This window comes from Otolemur garnettii, unplaced genomic scaffold (assembly GCF_000181295.1).
Source record: "Otolemur garnettii isolate 467f Iridium unplaced genomic scaffold, OtoGar3 scaffold00023, whole genome shotgun sequence".
NCBI lineage: Eukaryota > Metazoa > Chordata > Mammalia > Primates > Galagidae > Otolemur > Otolemur garnettii.
In genome coordinates, this window is record NW_003852418.1 from 7,101,965 (window position 1) to 7,118,663 (window position 16,699).

General features: G+C 49.3%; 1 protein-coding gene across 2 annotated transcripts in view; it reads right to left on the reverse strand.

The window, feature by feature from the left end:
- RIMS4 (regulating synaptic membrane exocytosis 4) overlaps positions 1 to 16,687 on the reverse strand; it is a 49,255-nt gene extending 32,568 nt beyond the window's left edge. Inside the window, exons 1-2 of one of the 2 annotated variants that reach the window (XM_012803857.1) lie at positions 16,591 to 16,687; positions 15,478 to 15,480 (exon numbers count right to left, since the gene is read on the reverse strand). In XM_012803857.1, the coding sequence (XP_012659311.1) occupies positions 15,478 to 15,480; positions 16,591 to 16,687 (100 nt within the window). The remainder of the gene's footprint in view (positions 1 to 15,477; positions 15,481 to 16,590) is intronic. The other variant, XM_003787624.2, reaches the window with a different exon arrangement.
- Positions 16,688 to 16,699: the final 12 nt, after the last annotated feature.

A 16,699-nucleotide genomic window follows, 5' to 3' on the forward strand; every position in this document is an offset into this window, starting at 1 on the left:
CTCCCCCCCCCCAGTCTGATGTTTCAATAGGATAAGCCAAGTAAAGTGCTCAGAGAACACAATAATATCACTATTGTGATAAGGATGTAATTGTGATGAGGACAATTATTAAAATATAAAGTAACCTAGTGAGCATCTTAGGAATCCCAGAGTGTCAGCACTGTCCCTTCAGATCTTGCTCACAGCTCCTTTCTAGTTCAGGTCTGTGGTGTGTGTCACATAAACTCATGGACAGAGTGCCTTGCATGAAGGTGACAACCTGAATAGGGGGAGCCTAAGTGAAGACAGCCATTTTCACCCTCTAGGCCATACACCCTCCTGGCGCTGGAGAAGGAAAAGTCTTTTTCTTACTCATACTCCTATAGAAGGGGGCATTTTTTAATTCAACCACCAGGAGTGGAGACAGAAGTACCTTCCTCTAATCTGCACAAAGGTTCTGCATTTGCTGTGCATCCGTGCCAGGGCCCAGGGTAAGGGACCCCGAGTGGACAGGCCACATTGGGTTGTGCTCACTCTCAGTTCAAAGGGTGACACAAAGGCCCCACTAAGATTGTGGGGCCCAGGGCCAGAGTGCAAATGAAGGTCCTCGTGCTTATTCTAATATTTAAAAGTTATAAATCAGGATATTAAATAAAATATGTCTCATCCTTCCATTATGACAAATGTCTTTATAATGACCTTGAAGGCCAGGACAGATTCAAATTTAGAATCCTCATAGTTCTACAGCGGAATGTGGGAAGCAACTCTCAGCCGTGGCCCACCCTGTCTTTCCCCCTCTTCCCATATCAAGGTCCCAGTGTGCTCATCTGTGCTCTGTTCTCATCTCCAAAAACAGCACCTCCAGGGCCACCCTTCAGGATACCCCAGAAGGATGGACCAGTGAAGGGGTCTAGACAGATCTCAAAAGCTGACTGAGGGCCATTTGGACAGGGAATTTCAGGGTCCCCAAACCTGGAGCAGGCCCAGAAAGAAGAGTCCAGGTGGGCACATCTTCACCCCCCAGGTTCCTCACCCTCCCCATCCTCTCAGGAGAGGCCTGGCTGGGGGAGGACTGGACAGCAGCCCAGTAATACTGGCAACCTCAGATCCAAGCCCTCCCTGGGCAAGTCTATGGGCAGGAACTGAGACAGCACCCAGTTCAACCATCAGCCAGATCTAACATTCACCGAACAGGTCATGAGAAAACTTATAGGAGTCTGACATGGGTCAATTCTTTTAGGGACTGTCCTCCAACATTTATCAAACTGTTCACAAATCTTGCCAGCCCGCTAGGGGTGAGACGGGGCATGAGGCTTCCCTCTCTTTCTTCCTGGGCAAGGCTCAGATTTGGGACTTTAAGTTCCACCATAGGCCCAGTCCCATGTGGCGCCCTTTCTAGGGTGGTAGACCAACAGGGTCCTAATTCCTGGCCAGGGTTAGGGTCAACAACCCTTTAAACCTAACCTTTAACTAAAGAGTGGTTTTCCTTTATTTTTTTAATTTTTTTTTTTAAAGACTTAGACATTCACCTCTGGAGAGAAATTATGGGTTTCAAGAGTTCTTGACAAAGAGCTTCGTTCCAGAAATGTAAAGCCAGCATTTTAAATTTGGTTCTTATTCACTGCTGGAAAGTATTAGAATGAAGATTACAAATTTAATAATGTAACACGGCAGGAATTGGCCCAGCCTTGTCTCCGGGAGAGTAATTTGTTCCTGCCTTCAAAGCGGCACTTCCCAGCATCACCAGACCAGCCTGGTGACACACTCCTGACTCTTTTGTCCCTTGCGCTCTAGCCCACACAGGCAGCACAGACGCCAGAAGATCATCACCACCCTGGTCCGAGGGCTCGGTGCTGAGATGGTTGCATCTGTCAGGGGAGAGCTCCTACAACCAAAAAGAACCATCCCCAGGCCTCTTGGCTCCATTCTCACCACCTGCAACCACGGAGGCCTTTAAAGATTTGTAAACTCCTAATCTGAGTCCGTCTTGTCCCTACTAAAAACCCAACAGGGGCTCCAACTACCCTTAAACTCGAGCCAAAAATCTTAACTTTAAAGACCAAGTGTGACTCATTCCTGCTACCTCACCGACCACATGCTCCTTTCCCTGGGCTTTCAAAGGACCAAGTCCCACCTCAGGACCTGCGCATGTCTGCTAATAACAACAAGAGCTAATATATACTGAACACTACGTACCAGGCCCTGTGCTAAGGGCTTCACAGTGTCCTCTCCCCCCCACCCTGTGACGAAGGTGAAGAGCCACATTGTTAAGCTCAGACTCCTGAGCTGGCCAACTGGACTTGAATCCTACCTTTAACCTTTACTGTGCGATCTGGGGCAACTTAATCAACCTCTCTGTGTCCCTATTTCCTCCTCTACAAAATAAGGACAGCATAGTACCTACCTCACGGAGTAGATGTGGCGCCTGAATGCATCAGTGGAAGTGAAGTGTCCGAATGTGAGGGGTACCATATACAGACGGGTGCCTTTTACAGAGGGAGAAACAGAGGCACCACCGAGAGGTACATTGTGAGAAAATTCACAGCACTACCAGGGAGAGTGTGGTCTTCAACTCTGAAGGCCTCAGTTTTTACCATGACATGTCCATTATAGAAAATATGGAAAACAACAACAAAAAAAGAGCAAACAAGAAAGAAAAAACTACCCATAATTCCATCATGCAGAAGCAGTGGTACTTAACATTTCCAGCTGTGCTGGGGGGAGGGAGTGAAGGAGAGGAGGAAGATAAGAGATCGCTGTAAGGGCAGAGAATCCAGGATGCCACCTCCACTCCCATCGCTGACTCCCAAGTCTGTGTCCCTAGGATGTGTCACTCTCCTCAGCATGTGTCACCCTGTGTCACTCTCCTTCCCTGCAGTGCCTTCACTGACCAACTCCACTAGTCCCTCAGGCCTTGGCTTAGCTGTCCCCTGACAACCCCCCACATACACAAACCACAGGCCAGTTCTCCCAGCACCTTGTACTCGCCTTATATGGCTTATCACAGTAGAGACTGGATTATTAGTTTTGCCTTTGGATTGTCTAATCTCTCACCCCTTCCCCTAGAAGCTGGATGTGAACTCCACGAGGGCAAAGGCTAGGCTTTTCTTAGGTCACCATAACAGGGCCTGGTGTCACCAACTGCTGGAGAAAAAAAGGGAGAAAAAGAGTAGGGAGGGAGAGAGAATAGGAAGAAGGGAAGAAGGGCTTGGGATTCAGCCCTGCCTTTCCCAAATCAGTGCTCCCTGGGTGGGATGCAGACAGGAATCACACAGTCCCTGCCCTGGGCGGGGGCTCACTGTGTGGCAGTGGAAAAGTGGCAGAAGCCAGGTGTGTGAGTGCCAGAAAGGAGGACAAGCAAAGCACCATGTGAATGCCCAGGAGGAACGATCAGCTCCACCGGGGCGGGGGGCCTCCTGGAAGAGGTGGCTTTGGCCCTGGAGAAGGAGGGTAGGGCACTCTGAGAGAATGGGCCACGCTGAGGTGCAGAGGCAGAAAACTCAAAAAAGACAGCCAAATATGGAGATACTGATTTTTGCCTGCAAAAAAGGAAAAAAATGGCTGGAAAGACTGGAAATCTGAAACAAAACTTATCTTCCCTGTTCATCCTGTCACCTTCTCTCCAGTATCCTCTCCAAATAAATAGGCAGGCCATGCTCTAGAGCCAAAGTGAGCAATGCTGACATTCCCCCGCCTCATGCCCCTGTCCCAGCACACTGCCTATCATTAGCACCTGCACTTTGCCTGAGGACTACCTCCCGTGACAGGCTGGAAATGACAGGCAATCACCGACTCTCTGATCTACCCCAGCAGCCCTCAGCCAGTGACTGATGGGAGGTGGTCTATAAATACCCCAGCTCCCTCATTCTCAGGTAGGATAATTAAAGTGCATGTTCTACCTCCGGAGTCCACAAACTAGGTGCTTGGGCTAAATCCATCTGGCTGCCTGTTTTTGTAAATAAAGTTTTATTAGAACACGGCCTCACCCATTCATTTACATATTGTCTGTGGCAGCTTTCTCACTACAACTGTGTGACTGAGCAGTTGCAAGAGAGACCACATGGCCTACAAAAACTAAAATATCTACTGTCTGGCCCTTTGCAGAAGTTTGCTGAGTTCTGTGCTATACTGTCCCTCAGAAGTCCCTAGCAAGATTAAACTCCAGCTGTCCTCACTCAGGGGTAACCTGCTTAACAACACCACTTCCTGACTTCTTTCCCTGTGTCACTTTCTCACTCCTGTCCTGGGGTCTCATTGATCCCCTTAAGGGTGACATAGTGAGACTCTGTCTCAAAATAAATAAATAAATAGGGTAGCACCTGTGGCTCAAAGGAGTAGGACGCTGCCCCATATGCTGGTAGTGGCAGGTCAAACCCAGCCCCAGCCAAGAACTGCAACAACAACAACAGCAACAAAATAATAATAAAATAAATAGCCCTAATCTGAGACTGCCCCAGGCACACACTTTGCTTCTTCTGCAATGGCAGAGGTCAGCTTTGTTTTGGGATTCCCTAGCCACCCCCAACCACAGCCCTGCCATATATCTTTGACATATGCAGTGCCATTAAAACACCTTCAGGGTACCTGCTGCTTACAGCCAGGGATTTTTCATCCAATGAGGAAACCAAGGTTTAAAAAGGAGAGTGACTTGCCCAGGGTTACGCAGCTGGCAAACTGCAGAAGTGGTCTCTCAAATCTAAGTTTCCTTAGGATAGATCCAGGGCTCATTCCATGACAAATCAGATTATCCCTTAAGCTTTCACTTCAAGCAGCCTGGTAGGGCTCCTGTCTACCTCTCTGGGTATAGGGCCAGTTTTCCCTGAGGATCGGGTGAGGTCAAACAGATAAAAATGCTTTGTTAGACACAAAGGATTTAGAAAGTCAGGACAGACACTCTTCAAAGAGGTACTTGGAAACAGTTCTCCCACTAAGGAGAACCAAGCATACATACATATTGTGGTACAGAATGCTGGAAAGGCCACAGGTGTTAGATTCAGGCCTGGGTTTGAAGCCCCGTTCCATCCCCTACTAGCCGTGTGACTTTCGCAAAGTAAGGGGTCCATCTGGACATATGATTTCTCCATACTGCCTGTCCACCTTGTGGGACTGTGGAGAGAGTGACCTGCTCAGCACAGAACTGGGCACACCTGTTCTCTCCACTCAGTAGCCACAGGTTCCCAGACAGTGGGTGGGTGGACCTGCTAGTCCCTTGTACCAAGCAGGTCACCAACTACACAGCTGCTGTATTTGCTGATACCCGCTCACAACTGCCTCATCTTTGGAGAAATGCCCTTAGCTCATGAAAGCTGTCTTGTCCCTAAAAGTTATGCCTTCTGCCAACTTGAGGGACTACTTGATACAGGAGTACCAAAGGCTGCTGATCAATCCTGCAATGCCATCCACTCTCTAGAGCTCCCCAGGGGTCAGGCTGGGGCAGTCTGCAGATGAGTGCCCAAGGCTGGCTGCTCTTTTCCTGCCTTGGGCTGCGTCTCTCTCTGTCTCTTCCTCTCTCTCTTTTGCAGGTTTCACCTGACAGCATCCCTCAGCCTTTCACTTGCGCACAAATCCAGGCGAAGGCAGCAGAAATGGGAGAGAAGAGTTCTCCCATCTTATGTATTCTTTTCAATTCCAAAAGACTGCTAGGAGGAGCGTAGAGAATAACGTGCATGTAAAATTCTCCCTCACTGGAGGCACTTGCCTGATTCCCCTCAGGGCCTGGCTGCCCAGTTTGGGGGTCCCTCTGCCAGGACTCAACAGACCCAACAGAAGCTTGACACAAGTGGTACCTTCCTGAGGCCAGATGGCCCAGGGGTGGGTTGTCTTGGGCCTGGGTGGACCCCAGAGGCACTGGGTCCAGTCTTGGTGTTGGGCCCAGTTAGAGGAAAGATGTTGCTCAAGACATTTGCTGAGGAACTAATTAATTTCCATTACAGGCCCCAATTAGTGACACATCCTCCCACCCACTTTCAGGGCAACTCCAGGTGGCATTTACCAGGGACACCGAGTGCTGGAGATGCAGGGTACAGCTTTGAAGCAAAGTCAGGTGCTGGCAGGGTCCACCATGGCCCCTGGGGGCAACTTGTAGGTGCGGACAGGCCCTGAGCAGAGTTGGAAAAGTCAGTGCTAGTCCTGGCCTGGCCACGGGCCTGCTGTGAGGCAGGCAAAGATCACTCTCTGGGCCTCATCTTCTTAAGACAGCTGGAGTAGATGACCTCAGAGGGACTCTAGCTATTTATCAGCTAACACTCTCTCTCTCTTTTTTTTTTTTAGAGACAGAGTCTCACTTTATCGCCCTCAATAGAGTGCCGTAGCATCATAGCTCACAGCAACCTCCAACTCCTGGGCTTAGGTGATTCTCTTGCCTCAGCCTCCCGAGTAGCTGCGACTACAGACACCTGCCACAACACCCAGCTATTTTGTTTGTTGCAATTTGGCTCGGGCCGGGTTCAAACCCACCACCCTTGGTATATGTTAGCCACAGGCGCCACCCTCAGCTAACACTCTTGCTGAGGCTCTCTGCAAATATTTACTAATTTAATCGTCATGACACCTTAAGGCAGGAAGGGGCTATAATAAGCCCATTGTACAGATGAGGAAACAGGCTCAAGGAGTTTAAGTAACTAGCTTACGGTCACACAGCCAATAAACAGCAGAGCCAAGATTCAAACCCAGGCTCTCTGGCTGTGGAGTACACAGTATTACCCCCCACCATGCTACACTGCCTGGTACTTGCTGACTGCTCTGGGACCCTCATGGTGCCTGGCACAGGGCTAGATAGCACCGTTAAGTGCTTTATAAAAATTCCATAACAAAGAATTAAGAAATGGTAGCCTGAAAGACTGTGATGGTGGTTTGTGGGAGAGGGACTAGGTGGCTGAGGTGGGAGGAGGGCTGGTATTTCCTTGGAGTACTTTCGTGCTGTTTGGCCTTTTTTTTTTTTTTTTACTATGAACATAGTTATCATCAGTGGGAGTAGCACAAAAGTCATGAGAACAGACAACAGTATCTGTGCCAGGGATAGGGCTGGTGGATCAGAAGACAGGGGTGCCCAGGACACTTCTCATTAGATATTTCTCATGTGCTCATAATGCTGTAGCACCTTCACAGATGACCTAATCCAAAAAACATTTATTTCAAAAATTATTCCATGGTTAATTCGCCAGAGATCAGCTAGAGAGAAACTTTGGCAGGAGGGGACACTCTGGGGATGAAAAATGACCATACTGGGGCTAGCGCACAGTGGGAGAAAATAAAAAGAGAAATGGGGGTCCTGAACAAGTGCCCTCCCTTCTCTGGGAGGCTCTGGTGGTATCTATACCATACCTGTCAGACTCTCACTATACAAAAGGGGAGACTGAGGCTCAAAGAGACAAAGACAAGTGGCCATAGGAGACACTGAGATTCAGCAGCTCCACTGAGTCCTCGTTTCTTGACCCCTAACACAGCCGCTAGGGCTCCGGGGTGCACACGCTAAACCCCACATACCCACACCAGAGCTGGGAGTCCCAAGCCGGCAGTGCGCTCCTCTACCCACACCCTTCCTCCACGGGGTGTGTGGAGACTGCATTTTCAGGAAGACTACTGCACAGGAAAGGCAGCAGCTGCCATTTCGTGGATGTGTGTTATACATACATTATCTCCCAATTCTCACAAGCTATCTCTAACTCACTCCATTTTGCAAAAGGACAGACTGAGGCCCAGACTGGCTGTCTACCATAGCCAAGATGCACAGCTAGGAAAGGGCAGAGATGCAAACCTACGTCTTTGGGCCTCCAAAGTCTGTTCACTTCTGCTATCCCACCCCTCTCCAAGAGCATTTCCCATCAGCTTAGAACAAGTCCTACCTGGAAAATATAGGTAGTCCCCGGGGTTACGAATGAGGTAGGGTCTATAGGTGTTCTTAAGTTGAATTTGTATGTAAGTTGGAATGGGTACATTTACCCATTGCCTGTAATAGCCTTCATTTGTAAGTTTCAAGTTGTATATCAATCGGATGTTTGTAACTCGAGGACAGCCTGTATTTTTAAGTGCCTTAACCTCTCAGACTGCGTTTTATGGGGCTGAGTGAGAATCTTAATCACCTCATAACGTCTATCCTCCACCTCCAACCTGAGCTAGATCCCACCTTCCCTAGCAAACCACCAGAAACCTCTTTCTTAGAAATGTCTAAATAAATTGACTTGGTAAACTCCCCTGCTAGCATTTCCTAGCGTTTTGCCCCTTTACACCAACAATTCCTTTGATTTACTTCTTCCCAGTAGAGGCTTATCCTTAAATGAACCTCCTGGTTTTAACACATAGCCCTGCCTTTCCATTAGACAGAAAAGGGACTGTGCCCTGTTCCCTTGGGTAAAAGGAGCTAGGCTTGAATCCTCAGAATTCGCCGAGCTGTCTGAGTCCAATATCCCACAAAGTGATATTATGGCCTGATGCGTTATTAGTTTTGACTCATTTGTCATTTGTACGGATGACTTCCTAAAGGATTTATGGGGACCTGCACGTTAAACCCAGGACTAAAGCAGGCAGCAGCTGAGACTCATTTAGATCAGATACCATGTGATGGAAACAGGAGGGCCCGAAGACTGAGTGTGGTACCCAGTGTCCCAGCATCTAAGGTCCAGGGACCCAAGAGACAGCCCACATTGACGAGATCCCTTCATTTCTCTCCAGCCTTTTCCTCTAACCCTGTGGTTCTCAAGGTTGAATCCTGGGGTTAGCATCACCTGGGAACTTGTTAGTAATGGAAAACTCTGTCCCACTCCAGACTAAATGAGAAACTCTGGGGTGGGGTCCGGCAGTCTATTTTAACGAGCCTTCTGGATGATTCTGAGGTGCACTTGAGTTTTGGTGGCCCTGCCCTAATCCATTAAAATGCAACCACCACCAGGACAGCTGCAGCAGCTGCCACCACCTGAGCACTTGCATGAAACACACTCTCACGGGCTCTCATAGCTGACGACTCCTTAATCCCACACGTGGCCAAGGTGTGTTTTGTGCATTAGGTCATTTCTTCCTCTCATTAACCCTTTAATTTTGACCATTATTATGCCCCATTTTGTAGATAATTTAGTTCACATAATTTAGAAGCAGCATGAAAATTTGGGTCCGTCAGATTCCAAAACCAGATTCTTTCTGTCCCACCATGGAATTTCCCTAGAATCTCTCAGACCTGTCAGCCTGAAAAGCGACAAAGCTGGGTTAGGCAGGGTGGGCAGAAAGAGCCCAGCCCTGACTTCATGACTCCACAGTACCTTCAAGCTACACTGTAAAGGAAGCCACGTTACACATTTAAAGGCATGGCCATCTGAGCCTACAGAACACAAAGATGGGGATTCGGGAGACACGAGTTCTGGCCTTCTCTCTGGCTTTTTCTTTTCCCTCCTTGGACCCTCAATTGTCTTGTGGATAATTCTTATCATCATCTACAAGGCGGACACGATCTCCCCCCTACTTACATCTCTCACCTCGTCTTCCCTCACCCACTCTCTCTAACCACACTGCTTCTATTCCCTAAATCCCAAACTCACACTGACTTCAGGGCCTTTGCACAGCTGTTCCCTCTGCCTGGAACATTCTCCTCCCTCACATGCCCATTGCTGGCATAGTCCTTTAGGCTTCAACTCCAATGTCACCTCCTCAGTGAGCCTTCCCTGACTACATTACTTAATGTTACTGCCTATGTCATCACCATTTTATTTTCATCCTACTTAACACATTCTGAAATTATTTTTTAACTGGCTACCTACATATTGTGTCTCTCTGACCCCAGAGCATAAGTCTATGTGAGCAGATACCACGTCTGACTTGTTCCCCAATATAACCCTAGCACCTAATGCTGTTTAATGCAGAGCAGCAAATTAAATATTGGTTTAATGAATAAATACCAGAAAAGAAAACCTGGACTCAAAGGCCTAGATCCTTAACATGTGACCCCAGCAAGCCACTTTGCCTCTTTGAGCCTCAGTTTCCTTCCTTGCCTACGGAGGAAAAAGGAATAGATGCTTTCTAAGGGTCCTTCTAAGACTGCCAGTCTTGGAAAGCCCAGCCTGGAACCAGCCCAGTTGGTCCATCCAAAAGAGGCAAGTGGCCAGGGTCCCGGCAGCAGCTGCCCTCTGCCCACCCCCACCCACATCCCTGCCCAGCCACTCAGTCATCTCACTCCCCCATCACAGAAACTGTTAATGAAGTGCGCACTGCTAAATGCAGTTACAATTACGGGGGCTAAGAATAAGGCGCTGACATCAGCCTCCTCAGTTTCCGAGTGAATCAGAAGGGGGGGGGGGGAGGAAGGAGAAAAGAGGAGGGGGAATGGCGCTCTGGAGCTGTCAAGTGGAAATAGCACAGCGTTAAATATAATCCAGCACTGGCCTACATCAGTCTGGAGAGGCAGGTGATGGCTTGGTCCCCAGGGCCAGGGCAGACAACTGGATTCTTTAAGGAGGCCAGGCAGCCACAGCAGCTGCTGACCCACTGTGATAGGGACCCCTCCAGGGACTGATGGCCAGGAGGGTACTCCACTAGGCTGGTGTGGGCAACAGTAGGGTGGCAGACCCTTGTGGGGGACATCACGCCCTGGCCTTGTCACCTGCTCTTTTGATAGCATAAGGACAGCGCTTGGAGCTTGGATCAGCTCTTTCCCACATGGGATCTCATTTCATGCCCATAGGCAGACAGTCTAGAGTCACATCTGGGTTTGAATCACCACACAACCCAGGAAAGTCATTAAACTGCTCCAAGCTCCCTAGTTTTCCTCATCTGCAAAATGGGTACAACTGCAATACTGGCTACCCCTCCAGATTGCTACAGGATTCAGTGAGACCATAGGAAGCACTGTGCAGGGCCAAGCAGGTTCCTCAATCATTTTATTTTTACAATCTTGAGAGATGCTTAGACAAAAATAATTAACCTTTTTTTTGTCCCAGATGAGGCTCAGAAAGGTTAAGGCACTTGCTTGAGGCCACAGATTCAGAATGGATTCAAATCAAAGATCTTTCCACTATAAAAAGACAGTGGAATTGAAAGCAAAATTAAAAAAAAAAAAAAACCAGACAGTGGAATTGATGTGGACCCCTGGGGGGACAGGAGGATGGATTATAGTGGGGGCGATGTTGCACCCTTTTAAGCACATTCTCCCACAATGGCACCTATCCAACAATGTTTAAAAGACACGTTATATTTAAAAGTGATGGTTGTTAAAACCATAATGAAGAGACACGTAGAAGAAAAGTCCTGAGACAGGCGAGGGGGGCAGCTGGGGGTGAAGGCTTCTTAGTGTTCATATTTACACCCCTCAACTTCCCCCCACCACACACACCCCCCTCAGCCTTCAGCAGAACTGGCTCTGCCTCTGGCACTGGGGCTGAGTGGGGAGGGAGGCAGAAACTCCTCAAAGGGAAACAAGGTGGATGGGCCCCTCCTTCCTCCTACCTCCAAAGATCCAGGTGGGGCTCTAACAGCTGCAAACCAAGAAAGCTGGAGCCAGGAGTCTGGGCGCTTGCGGATGGGAAAGGGGGATGTCTACTGGAGAGAGAATTTAGGGAAAAAGCTCTAATAGCACCAGAGCAGATCTGCAGCCCGGGTGTGTATAATGGGTGAAGGGATGGATCCTCATGCACCTGAATTTTCTGAGAATTCTTTCAGGATAATTTGATTAAAAAACAAAATAGTTTGGGTCCACATTCTCCCCTCACTCCTCATCTTGAGCTATGGAACAAGTGGTTCAATTCACTACCATGTTTCAGTTATCCAAATCTAGAATTTGGTTCTGCTTCCAAAACATAAGAGATCACAGCACTCAGGGTAAACTGGGTAGGGAGGAGGGAAGAAGGGGGGCAGGCAGTGGCCTATCCTGGAGGTGCAGGTATGAGTACAGACTTCAAAGTCTCAACCTGGTTCCTTCAAGTGGCCCTGAGCATAGGCTATTCTAAGGCCTCTCCCCTCATCTACTCAGTCAGCCTACCCCTAGGGCTGAAGGATTCTGTTCCCACCATCTTGGGGGAGAGGGATGGGACAGCAGGACATTTTGTTACCAAAAAAAAAAAAAAAAAAAGCTCAGGTCAAATTTCAAGGACAAAAGTTAGCTTTTGGCCTGGGAAAGAAAACTCTGCCAAAGGAAAAAATGGTGTATGTGGAGGGGGGAGGGGGGGTTTCAGTGCAGTCATTCCAGGTGCCTGGGGGTGGGGACAGGAACTGGAACTCTGACTCCCCCTGCCAGGATCTGTCTGGCAGAATATGGATATCACCACCCCACAACCCAGAAGTACTCAGACCGCTCCCTCCATTTCCTCTCGGTCCAAAAATGGGAGCGGTACCAGTGTGTGGGTCCCAATCACCATGCCCCCCTCTACTAAATTTGGTCTGAGCGGAAGAGGGTGGTACCATGAAAGGCTTTCCAGCCCAGAGATGTGGCCTGAACAGCTAGGAAAGGGACCGGTAGCCGGCTGGTGTTGCCATGGCAACTTCCTCCCTGCACTGGATCGAAGCTTCCATCCTATGGGCAAATCGGAGCTAGCTGCTCCAGCTTCTCCGCCCTTCTCCCAGGCGGGAGGGGGAGAAGTGGACGCCAAAAGCACTTAATCAGGCTCAGGAACACCATCCCCAATTCCAGATCCCAATGTAACAACCCCCTTTGGCATCTGCTGGAAATTGGAGATACCCCAGCTCCCCAGCTATGCCCCAAGGCGGCCTGGCAGGGCTGGGACTGCAGACGTGATTGGTGCAAATGAACTGGTCAGGAAGTGCAGGGGAACGGCAGCCAGAATTCTCCGTTTGTTTGGCATGTAAGCCCCCCAAATCTCTACCTTTAAGCCACTTTGAAGAAGGAGCACTCAGCTCTACCTTAATACCTGTAACAATGCAATACAATTAACCTATTGAAATTATAAAGCTAACATTTTGAAAACCAGCCTCTCCCCTCCCCAAATCCAGTGATTCTTTATCACAGTCATGCTCAGAAACAACTCTTACTTGGTAATAAGACAGATAACAGCTAACATGTCTAGGGAACCTACCTCCTGCCAGCGACTGTACTAAGCCCTTTGCATAGCACAAATAGCATAATAATTGAAAGCACTGATGCTTGAGTCAGATTGCCCAAGTTCAAATCCTAATTCCCTCACTTCCTGGCTAAGTGACCTTGAGTGAATTACTAATGACTGTGCCTCAGTTTTCTCATTTGGAAATGGGGATGTTAACAGGATGTTAGTTTTACAAGGTTGCTATGAGAAGTTAAGATAATATATTTAAAGTGCCTCAGAATATGTAATCAGCAGAAGGTAATCATTTTAAAAACATTCACCCTATACAGTCCAGGCTATTATTTTCTTCCTCCTATAGATGAGAAAACTGAGTTTATAGTCTAAGTCTTTCCCACCCCAAACCTCCCCAATTACAAGCCCCGTATCAGCAAGTCTGAACACAGACACAAAAATGCCTCCGAGTGCATCCTTGAGAAAAGGGGCAAAAGCAGAATCATCAAAAATGAGTTCCAAGTGCACAAGGCAAAGTGCCCCTCGGGAGGAATTCTAGGGACCCCCATTGACCAGCATCCTGGGCCCAAGGGTGGCTAGAGAGGGTAGGAGGAAAGGGCAGCTTCTTTTGCCCACCCCAATGGTGAAGGATCTCAAACCCAAATTAGGAACCTGCTCTGCCCCAGTTAAGGCTAATGAAAAAATGTCTGCTCCTCACACCATTTCTCAGGAAACTAGCTGAAGGATGACACATAAGCCCTGAAGATGGCTCTGGCTCAATCTAGTTGTTAAAAAAGATCCATTCGACATGAGGTGGAAGCAGCAACAAAGGAGAGGCTCCTAGATGAGCCAGAGGCCTGTCAAGGACACACTTCTGAGCCACTGGGGACAGACAGGCATTAAGAGGGCCAGGGGGAGAGATGGGGGAAGAAGCAGGTGGAGCCAAATCTGCTGGTAGCCTCCTGCCAAAGCAGTCTATGTCCAGTATTGGAGAGACCATTCCAACTGCTTTTAGAAATTAGTTCAGCATAGTGCTGTTCTAAAACAATAAATCCAAAAGGTTTCTTTTAGGAAAAAATTAACAACTGTAAGAACCCCACGACAATGTTCCCTACTTCCAGCTCTCAGCAGACATTCATTATTCTTCCGGAAATCAAAGTTGACTTTCCCCCCTCCCTCTCCCAAACTCAAAGCATCCCTTGAGAAGTGCAGACAGTGAGCAAAAGATGCCCAAACCTAACTCTTGGCCTCCAGCCCCGTCCTGAGGCCTCCTCACCTGGGAACCATTTTCTACACAGTGAGACCCGGCTTTTTAAAAACAAATCCTTTCAGAGAAAGGGCTACTGGTTTACTGGGAAGAGAACTGGAAACCTGATTTTAGTCTCAGCTCTATGCCTGCCTCACTGGATAACCTTGGGTTACATGCACACATGTACACGCCCGCCCCTAAACCCCAGGGCTTTACTTACACACATAAACCCATGCTCACAAAACTACACACACCCTCCTATCCATTTGGTATCAAAAAGGAGTTTGGACAAGATGATTTCTAGGTCTCTTCCAAATGAAATGAAAGAATTTCAAGAAATCCACTGGAAAGAAACATCAGGTGGACCTTTAAAAATACGCTAACATGACATGATGTTATCTGTTCTGATTTAAGTGAAACCAGAGCAAGTCACCTAGAGCCTGCAATAATCAAGGTGTCTAACCCATGACATGGAGCATGACTTTGGAGAAAAACCAAACTGTCCTTGCCTCTGATACTCCTATAAACCCATGCTTCTGCCCAGCCTGGCTCTTGAGACCCAAGTAGCCTGCTGAACTTCAGAAGAGTATCCTCCCACAAGGGAGCCAGCTCCTTTAGGCTACTTTGGCTTTCTGCCCCTGCCCCAGCTCCCTCTCTGTAGCTGCTCCCTCCCCAGACCTTCAAGCTAGATTTCCTCTGATTTTGCTCTAATAGCGGCCACTGTGTTGAGAACAACCACACACTCCACTCCTCAGCTTGCCTTGTCTAGAATAATAATACAATCTCTCTCAGTTATGTCAAGGGAGAGGTTAATCCAAAGCCTCAGTTACTTTTTCTGTAAAATGGGTGCTTTGGTAAAACAGGTCTCTAGTAACCATTTTTACCCCCAGGCACCTCCAGGTCAACACTGAGACAGGGCTATTAGGGGTCTGCTTCACTCTCTAGCCAACATGTTCCTCTGAACAGCCTTCTCTCTTTCTGCCACCTTTCTGCTGCTGGAGCCAGACATGAGCACCCCTCACCCATGCCTCCATCCCAGGACAGAATCTAGATGGCTGAGTTGACAAGGGTCAACTCAGACAAGGGTCACCAAGGGCAGGACATGTAAACCTGGGTCCACAAACTCCTTGAAACTGTAGGCTAAATATTGTGGATGATGTATATGTGTGCTTTGGGATCAATAGTCCCTATTTTCACCAGAGTCCTGAAAGTGGCCATGAAACCTTTTGCTCCTCCCCACCACATACACTCCTGTTTTGTCCCCACACTGAATTCAAATACCCTCTGATTTTCAACTCATAAAACACTTTGAAATCCACCCTCACACCATATAGAACCTTGTGTCTGAGGCAGTGTCATCTCCATTTCACAGATGAGCAAATGGAGGGTCTAGGGTGGCATGACTTGCCCAAGGTCACAGGTAACAAGTAGAGAATGGACTGAAACCTGCTTCTGACTGGCACTCCGGGGAACTCACACCCAAGCCCTCTAGCAACCCCACCTGTTGGATCCTCTCCCCTACCTCAGAACCAGATACGAACTCTTAGGTTCCCCTACCCTGGTTCCAGGGCCCCAAAAGGCAGGTTTCCCGACCCTTCCCGCCCATGGGGCTCTGGCTGAGGTTGTTCGCAGGCCTGGCAGGAGGCTCAAGCCACTGGATCGTGGCCGAGTCCAGCCTACCCAGGAGGGCTACTCCAGGGACAAGAGCACCTGAGGTCAGGGGCACACAACCGCCGGCGCGCCAGTGTAGAGTTGCGCCGCCCTATACCTCCCTCTCGGAGGACCGGGGAGGAAAGGCCGTCATCTGGCCGGTTCCCCGCGGTCAGCCCCAGTCCAATGAAAATCAGGAGTCCGAATCCCCAGCCTGTGGGGGAAGTGGGGAAGAGACAAATGGGGGCGCTCAAGGCCTCGGGCGCCGGGCGAGGGTCTTGGGCAGAGAACCTTTGAATGCAGCCAAGACAAAGATGGAGAAGTAAGGTCTGCGCGCCACCTCCAATGGCGGTGGGCGCGTCGGAGCCCCAGGGTGAGGGGGCCAAAGCCCCGCGGTTTGAAGAGTGGGAACATATACCAGACTCAGGGTAGGTGGCAGGTTGGACCCAGGGAAGAGGTAGTGAGTATGCAGTAGGCGCAGTAAGTATGGGGGGCTGGGTTCAGGCGACTCAAAGGGCCCACCTGCGGATGATCTTGAGGTCCCTGGGGGGAAGGCTAGGAAGAGAGTGCATCCTAGACACTCTGGGGTCCCGCGGCTGGGGAAGGAGACCCTGGGGGCTCCTTACCGAGAGGGGGTGGGGAAGAAAGACCGGCCACCTCTAAGGACGCACCGGGTCGGGGAGGGGGCCTCCGGATCGGCATCCCGGGACGCCCCCCGGGGTCGGGGAGCCGGCGCAAGCTCACCTGCGTCCTCGTCGTCGAAGGAGTTCATGCACGGGAAGTAGATGGCGAGCGCCTCGAAGGAGGCGGACAGGCTGAGGCGGCTCTGCGAGCGCTCCATGCCCGCGCCGGC